Genomic DNA, 8,436 nt, shown 5'->3' on the forward strand with positions numbered 1-8,436 from the left:
TGTCCCCCAGCACCAAAGCCCTACCTCCAACTCAGAGGAGCCTGCCAGTCAATCTGTGACTAGTGAAGGAAGGAGGGGTGTGCCCTGGCAGCCAGAGCCCAGGATTGTGGTTTGGAGGACACCCCCCTTTTGTCTGCCGACGACGTCAGAGAGATGCACTTTGCAGAAGCGCAGTTCTCCAAACACCAGCTCCTGGCTGTCAGGCCCCAACGTCAGCCATCTGAGCCTTACCACAGCCCGGGGGGCGGGCAGATCTTATGCACGCGGGTTTAGTAAGAACACTGAGGCCCAGGGGGGCATGATGGTGGGCTCCTAGTCCCACAGCGAGTCAGGGGGCAGGGCTACAACCTGATTCTCACCCACCCATCTGGAGTCCAGGAGACCTGGGTTTTAACCCCAACTCGCTGTGCGACCTTGGGCAAGTCACTTCTGTTTCCTCGGCAGGAATAGCGAGCCAGAGACGCTGGGGGTGAGCACGCGGGTCGGTGTTGCGAGGCCCTGGCAGGGACAGGGGCAGCGGCAGCCAGGAGCGCGGAGGTGAGCCGGGAACTCCGCGTGCGCAACTTCTCCGCCAAGCTGCTCTGCGTCCGCCAGGCGGCCGTCTCCACTGCGCTCGGCTGGACGGGGAGAGCCGCCTGGTCCCGCCCGGGGAGGGCCGGGGCCTCCCCCGCAGCCTGCGGCCGGCCGGCCTGGCGCCCACTCTCCGAGGCGCTCGATAAGCAGGAAATAATAACCCGGGGCGCCCGGCAGTGGCGGCGGCGACTGTGCCCCGCTCGGGGACTGGAGTCCCGCCCAGGCGGGTCCGCACTCGGAAGGCGCACACAGCCTGTGCCTTTCTCGTCCCCCAGCAGAGGGCGCGCGGAGGGAGGGGCGCGCGGAGGGACCCGCTCCCAGGGCAAGGCCAGGGATACGCGAGAGCCAGAGAGGAGGGGAGGCGCGGACCCGAGTGGAGACACAGGCCACCGGCCAGAGACAGACCCCAGTTCGGCGGCCTCCGCCCCTTCCTGGGGTCCCGCGGCGCCTCCCCGGGCGGGAAGACTTTGCGGAGACAGAGGGGCACGGGGCGGGGTTGGGGGTGGGGGGTAGAGGCTGGTACGTTGGCCCCGCCCCCAATTCAGGCAAGCCCCCCCCCCCCCCCGCCCCCACTACCATCGCACTCTTTCTCTTCCTCCAGCTCCATCTGCCTCTTGACAGATCGTTGTGGTGCCGTGACTCAGCCCCGCAGGGCGCCAGGAGCACAGGCTCATACATCCCCAGGTCTGGAGGGGGGTTGTGGATGCCATCTCAGATGGAGGGCAGTGCCCTCTCTCTGGGGGTTCCTGTGACTCAAGTCTAGGGCTGTCTGGATCCCCTTTTTGGTGGCTGCAGGAACTGCAACGTGGGTAGCATTGGAACGCCCTGTGTGCACTCAGAGAACCCCCTTTCTGGAGAAACAGGCTGGCAGAAAGCCCATTCTAAGCAGCAAGGTTCCCACTGGAGGCCTCTCAGTTCCCCCTTCCTCCTTCTGTCTAAGGGTGGGGGGAGGACGCTGGCACCCATGCCTTCCCTCCCGACGAAGCCCCTGGAGGCTACACAGGCCCACAGTGAAACAGAAACCTGAGCCCTGAAGGGATGTGGTTGAGGTTCCGTTTTTTTCTTCCCACCGTGGAGGAGCAGGGTCTATGCAAGCCCCACCTCCTCTCCTGAGTCCAGGTCCCTGAGTGACTATCTACTGAGCACTCACTGTGTTAAGCCCTTTACACACATCCCCAATCTCACAGAACTCACAAACACACACACCACCACCACCACCACCACCACCACCACCACCTCTGCTGCGGGCAACAGAGCAGTGCCAACAGCCCCACTTTACAGATGGGGAAACTGAGGCAAGGAGAGGGCAAGACATGTGCCAGGACCCCAGGCATCAGATAGCCGGGTGTTGGGATCTCAGCTTTGCCATCTCCTGCTTGTGTGAGCTTGGGCATGAAGGAGGGGTGTCTTGCTCCTCTGGGCCCCAGTCTGTCCAACAGGAATACCTCCTGAGGCACTGGAAACCCAAGATGAGGGGAGCCTGAGAGTGAGCCATTAGAAGATGGATACCACTAAGATAATGATGATTATTACCACTCAGCCACTGTCCCCAGGGAGTCAGCACCCCAGAGACCAAGGCAGGGGGAGTCCCTGAGGCCTTTAAAAGGAAGCGGGCCCAGCTCCTCCCCGCAGTACCCCACTCCTTCATTGGTCTCTTAGGACAGTGACCTGAGCCAGTTTGGCGCAGCCCCCGGTCTTGGCATTTCCTGTTGATTCCAGCTTTTGTTTTTCTTCAGCTTCTCTCCAGTTCCCTCTGGGAGATAGCAGGCCGTGTGTTTTGGGCCCCGGCACATGCTTCCTGCCTGGGGGCTGAGGCTGGAGCTGGGGAGTGGGTGGGAGTGGTTTGTGAGGTCGTAGGGCTGGCTAGAAACCCCTAGAGAGAGCAAGGACTGTAGGATCACAGCCTAGAGGGGGAACTCCGGGAGTGAGAGGCCGGAATCTGATCCTCTTAGCGACATCCCAAGCAGAGGGGCACCCATGGGGGTCAGACAAAGCACAAAGTCAAAGCTCTCAGTCACACATGTCACCAGAGCACACACAGACCCCCAAGCAACACTGGAGCAGATCTGTAACGAGAAACATGGGGTGGTTAGAGGACAGTACACCAGGCAGCCAGGAGCACACCCCAGAAGTCAGACGACTCCCGGATACAGGGAACAGAGGCAGCTGAGAGCACGCCAGTGTCTCTATCAGCATCCCTGGGAGCACAGACAGTACCGCTGACATGACCACTGTCCCAGAATGTACACATCACAGAGCCACCATCACTGCCTTCCAGGAGTACATACTGTCACAATCAGTGCCTCAAGAGCACACGCAGTCACTGTCACAATCGTTGTCCCGGAAGCACAGTCACATAATCATGGTGCTGGGTGCTCACACGGTCATATTGTCACAATTCCTGTGGCCCTTCAATACACAAGTCATATTGTCATGATTACTGTCCTGGAAGCCTACACTGTGTCACAACTACACTGTCCTGAAGCACACAGTCATGCTGCCACAATCACTGTCTCAGAAGCACATATGGTTCCACTGCCATAATCACTGTCCCTGGAGCACACATAATCCCATGTCACAGTCACAGGACCCCAGAAACCCAGGCAGAGCATGTAGCTAAGGCAGACACAGCTAGTCTACCCCAACAGCGGGAGCCAACCCAGGTCAGTGAGAGGATGCCATCAGAGCCAGTCCAACACCACCCCTCACTAACACTGTCTGCTCCTAGAGGCAGGGATTCCCTTACCCTGTGTGAGGACTGTGCACCCTCTGGGCACTGTTACCTCCCTCTGGGCAGCTACTGAACCCTAACACTCCTGCCCACAGAGGGAGCCCCAACCCAGCACACAGACCTCAGTGCTCCCTGAAGAGGCTCCCCCTAGATTTCTGACCCGAGCTGCTCAAGCGTGAGTCTTCCATTCCCCCCCCCCCCATACAGTCCTCCTTTCCCTAGAAGAACTCCAAGAGCCCTTCGGCCTGGAGGAAACATCGTGAACCTAGGAGGCACCACCGACAGTGCCCTCGAGGTCGTCGACAAACATAGTGAATCCAGCTGCCAGTACAGTGCCCCCGGGAAAGTCCCTTCAAGTACCCTGCGCTGTCAACAACTATGGTACAGACTCCCAAAGCCGCAGCCCTCAACCAAGCCGCCGTTAATACAACACGCAGCATGGCGCCCCCTAAGTTGATCCCAGGACCAGCTTCAGTGGGAAGGGTGCTCGTACACAAGGAGCCACCAGGGTCGCGTCCCGGACGCCCCCACGGTAGAACTCCCCCCACCTCCACACCCCCGCCAGTCACTCGGACTCCACCCGCAGCGCAGCGCCCCCTGCGGTCAGCGGGGCGAGTTGCGTCCTCTCTGCGCGCCTATCCGCTCCACGCGCGTCTGCAGCCCGGAGTCTTACCGCCTGCAGCTGCCTCCGCTCGCGCCGCCGCTGCCGGTGCCGGTACCGTGGAAGGACGAGGGCCAGGACATGCGGGAAGTGCGCAGGCCGGGCCGGTCGCCGGTGTCCACGGCGTCGGCGCGCTCTATGGGCCGGTGTGGCGGCCGCTCGGGCTCTGCGCGCTCCGCGCTGTCGGAGTAGCCGCGCTGCTGGATACGAATGGGGGTCCGCGGCTGCCGCCACAGGTGCTGGGGGGGCGGCTTCAGGGTGGCCTGGCCCTCCCGGGGCCCAGGCAGAGACAGAGACAGGCTCCTCTCCGAGGGGGCGGCCGGGGGCTCCATGGCGCCGACCCCCTCCTGCGCCCCGGGGGGCCCCGGCCTCTGCGAGCTTCACCCTGCTCAGCGGCGCGCTAGCCGACGCGCCCGAGGGCCCGCGGGTGCGCCCGGCCTCGGTGGGGCCATGGCGCCCCGGGGACAGACCCGGGGGCGCTACGGGCCGATCGCCCCCGGGGCCGGGCGCCGCGGCTTTCTGTCGGCGGCTGGCGCTCCGCTCGGCGCCCGGCAGCGCTCTCCGCGCTCGGCACCCCGCTCCGCGCCAGCCCCGGCTCCCCCGCCCCGTCCCGCCCCTCCCCGCCCCCCGCCCGCCGCTCTGTCAGCGCCGCCCCCCTCCTCCTCCTCCGTCCGGGCCAGTGGGGGGCAGCCACCCAAGGAGGGGGGCCCTCCCGCCCACGCAGAGCCCCGCTCCCGGAGGGGAGGGGGCGCCGGAACTCGGCTCTCTCCGGAGCGCCCTGCCTAGCCGCGGCGTGCACGGGAAAGAAGGAGTTAAACGGTTAATCCGATCAGGAAGGAGACACCCGACTGGTTGCCGGTGTGTCAGTCAGTCCGTCCATCATGGCGGGGGCGGAGCCCGATGCTGGCGTGTCCTCGCGGCTGCCTCAGGCCGGGGGGAGCGCGTGGGGAGTGGTCCCGGGGCCGCCGACGCGGGCTCTGCGGCTGGCAGCGGCGACGTTCGGGGATTCTCCTGTTGGTGGGTCGGAGGGTGGTGATGGCGCGTGCCCAGGGCGGGATGTGCGCGCACGTGGCCCCTTCCGAGGGTTGTCTGTGTTTTTGGTGTCGGCTGGAAGTGTGTGCGCGCACGTGGTTGGCTGCTGCGGTCTGCCTGTTTCTCTGGATTTCGCTGTGTGTGTATCTGTGTGTCTGTGGGTGAAGGATGTGTGCGCACGTGTGCTGCTTGTTTGGAGGGTGTGCGCCGCTGTGGGGTCTGTTCTGGCGGCCTGGGGCTGTGCATGTGTACCCACGCGTTTGGGTGTGTATTGTGGTCGGTCCGCGCTTGCGGAGTTGTGCAGGCAATTTGGCTGTTTGACTGTGGTGTCTGAGGGAGTCTGTATGTGTTGGTGTGTGTGTGTGTGTGTGTGTGTGTGTGTGGTCGGCTTGAGGGCCGCTTTGGGGTGTTTCTGGGGTGTGTCCCTTTGGTTCCCGTGTGGCTCCAGGAGGACACCGCGGCTGCCGCCCACCGCTCTGTGCGTCGCTGCCTCTTGCAGAGCGCTTCCGCAGGAGGTAAACTGAGGCAGGTCTCCGGCAGCCGCGGGATGCACCCCCATGCCCTTTTCAGGCGAGTAAACAGCCGCGCCTCCTCCCCGCGGCCCCCGCCAGCAGAGCCCCCCTTCCGGCACCTAAATCGGGAGTCGCCGTGACTCACGCTCCCGCCTCCCCCAGCGCCGCGCCGAGCGAGCGAGCGGAGAGCGAGCGGGATCCGAGCGCCACCCTCCCCCCATCTCTGCCGCCCCGGCCGCGACGGAGCCCTGGCGGTGGCCGGGCTTTGGGAGCGCGATCGCCGGGGCGCCCCACCCCCGGGGCCGACGCGCGCTCGGACTCTAAACGGCTCTGATGCGCGTCCCCGGAACCAGGTCCCCGCCCCCGCGCGCCCCCTCCACGGACTCCCCAGGGCAGGCCGTGCCGTCTGCCACCGCCCTCCTCCCTCCCGCACCCCCAGCACTGTTGTTATAAAAAAAAAAAAAAAAAAAAAGCGGCCGTTTCCAACCCCCACAGCCGCTTTTCTCCCCGCCCGAGGGGGCTCCGGGCGTGGGCGAACGCGGAGCAAGAACCGGCCCCGCATTAGCAGCCGCGGGGTATCCCAGAAGCCAGAGCTGTGTCTCCCACTTCTCTCGGGGACCCTCTGCCTCCCCCCGCAGTATAGACTCAAAACGGTTTCTAGGGGATTGGCAAGGACTGCGATTCCCCCCCCCCCCGCCCACCCAGATCATTTGAGGGTCCTGGACTGGACCAAATTCCTGGGGGAAGGTGGAGACTATAGGATTGGCCGCAGCTCAGGGTGGGTAACAAGGGATGGGGGGGCGGAGGAGAGAGGGGTGGACCACAGCGGGGTGGGGGTGGGGCGGTTTGCAGAAGAAGGCCGCAAGGCTGTGGGCTAGGGCTGGTGTTTGGAACTCTGGTCTGAATCCGGGATAGGCCAGGCTGGACCTGAACCTGGAAGAGGGTAGAAGGATTTGGGGGGAGGGGGAGTTGGAGGGAGATACATTAGACCGAGGGAGGGGGGAATGGCAGTCACTTCCTTTCCCCATCTGGAAATGAAGCATTATCCCAAGACCCAAGCAGAGACCCTGGAGACCTCCAATTGAGTAGGTGAGGGGAGAGGAAGATTGAGGCTGCATAGAGCAGGGACCTGAGGAGGGCAGTGCGGGCAGGAGCCTGGCCAGCAGCCAGGGCAAGCTCAGCTGTCCAGCTTTCGAACTCACCCTCCGACCAAGATGGGGGCTCAGAGGACCCCAAATGAGAAAGAGCAAGAAAGTGTGCCAAGCTGGAGCCCCCACGTATCTCTTCCATCTACCCCCAAGAGAAAGAAAATTGCCAGTCCAGCTCTCCTGTAGGGTCTCACCATCCCCTCTAAGGTGGGGGAGGAAGTGGATCTTCCCAGGAGGGGAGATAGAGGCACACAGCTGCCTGGTAGGAGACCGACTCCCTAACCTGTCCCAGCTGTCTGATTGTGAGGACATGGCAGGGGACTGTAGGGCTGAAACCCTTTCCACAATCCTGCCTCTTGCTGACTCAGGAGGCTGCAAAATGGAAGAAGGGATTCCTAGAGGCTGCAAGGGGAGCCTGGGGGAAGGGATGTTACAGCTTGACCCACAAGGCTCCAGAAGTTTCGGCTGGTTTTTGGGAAAGGCCAGGGGCCTGGAGCGCGGAAAGGGCTGGTGGCTGGACACAATCCCCGCTGGCCCTGAATCTCCACCCCACCCCCGAGCCTCGTCCCCTCCTGCCTACCTGTCTGCTTTGGTGATGGAAATCCGAGGAGGGACCAGCAGTGGCAGCGTGGTGGGCCTTGGCGGCAGAGGGACCCCAGGGTCCGAGGGCTCCGTGTCCGCCCAGCCCAGCCCGGGCCCCGTGGAAAGGCGACGACGAGGGCGTCGGAGGTCAGCCCCCAGCATGTTGGCACTGGTGGGCTCGGGGGTCTCCCACGGCCTCTGAGGAGGGACAAGGACCAAGGACTGGATGGGGGCATGGCCTGACCAGGCGGCCCTGAGGCCCTCCCTCCAGTAACACCCTTTCTTAGCCACTTGAGAAAGTGACTGATGGGGATATAACCTCCTTGTGTTCCCTTCACATCTTAGCCACTCGGTGATCCCTCCCACAAGGGGCGCTTTTCATCCCTTACATCTGAGGGGTGTCCCTTCTCAGCCATTAATTCTTATAGGGCTCCCTTTTGATGTTCTGGCCCTGGGGCTCTGGGCCCTCATGCCTGTACAGTCTGTGCCTCACTGTGGAACCCTCTAACACATTGTCACCCTGCACGTCTAGGAGGCCCCTCCTGGCCTTATGGCCTGTGCCCCTCCCCCCAGGCCCTCAAGACCTTACCCCCAGCACCCCTCCTCACCCTACAATCCTCTCCCCACCTGGGCAGCCCCTTGGAAGCTCCCGCCTTCTGTCGCTGGCCTGAGAACCTCTTAATCCAGGCAGCAGGAAAATAACGGAATCAAGGGAGTAAACTGAGGCCAAGGAGAGGACCCTCCCCAGATTTGAGGCTGTGAAGCCACACCTGGTGAGCCACACAGAGGGCGCCCGTGTCCCCTGCGGCCCAAGCCCCGCCCCCAGCCCGGGCCCCGCCTCTCGCACCTCGTCCCCGGTTCCAGCCACCGACAGGACACTGCGACTCCTCTTCATCCCGCCAACCTAGCGCGCTGCTGCGGCTGCGGGGGTCATATCCGCCCGGGCCAGCGCCTCCTGAAGGACCAAGCCGAAGGCATTCGCCATTAGTGCCCTGGGGCTCCCCCTGCCGGCTGAGCCTGAATCCTGCCCCCCCCCGCTAGTTTGCTCTCCCGAGGCGTGACGTCAGCAGGTGGCTGACGCACTGCCCGTCCGGTGACGTCTCCCGCCCGTTGCCAGAGCGACAGCTGACGCACGGCTGGGGTCTGGACGGCGTCAGTGCCCCGGTTGGCCACTGGGGGGCCGGGAGCCTCGGGACC

The 8,436-nt window shown here is 63.8% G+C and overlaps 1 protein-coding gene across 2 annotated transcripts in view; it reads right to left on the bottom strand.

The window, feature by feature from the left end:
- Window positions 1-8,149, bottom strand: part of PDE4A (phosphodiesterase 4A) — a 47,175-nt gene extending 39,026 nt beyond the window's left edge. Inside the window, exons 1-2 of one of the 2 annotated variants that reach the window (XM_038567317.1) lie at window positions 8,087-8,149; window positions 7,238-7,437 (exon numbers count right to left, since the gene is read on the bottom strand). In XM_038567317.1, coding sequence (XP_038423245.1) covers window positions 7,238-7,437; window positions 8,087-8,134 — 248 coding nt within the window. In that variant the 5' untranslated portion in view covers window positions 8,135-8,149. Of the gene's footprint in view, window positions 1-3,977; window positions 4,313-7,237; window positions 7,438-8,086 lie in introns of those variants that run through there. The other variant, XM_038567316.1, reaches the window with a different exon arrangement.
- Window positions 8,150-8,436: the final 287 nt, after the last annotated feature.

This window comes from Canis lupus, chromosome 20 (genome assembly GCF_011100685.1).
Source record: "Canis lupus familiaris isolate Mischka breed German Shepherd chromosome 20, alternate assembly UU_Cfam_GSD_1.0, whole genome shotgun sequence".
Taxonomy (NCBI): domain Eukaryota; kingdom Metazoa; phylum Chordata; class Mammalia; order Carnivora; family Canidae; genus Canis; species Canis lupus.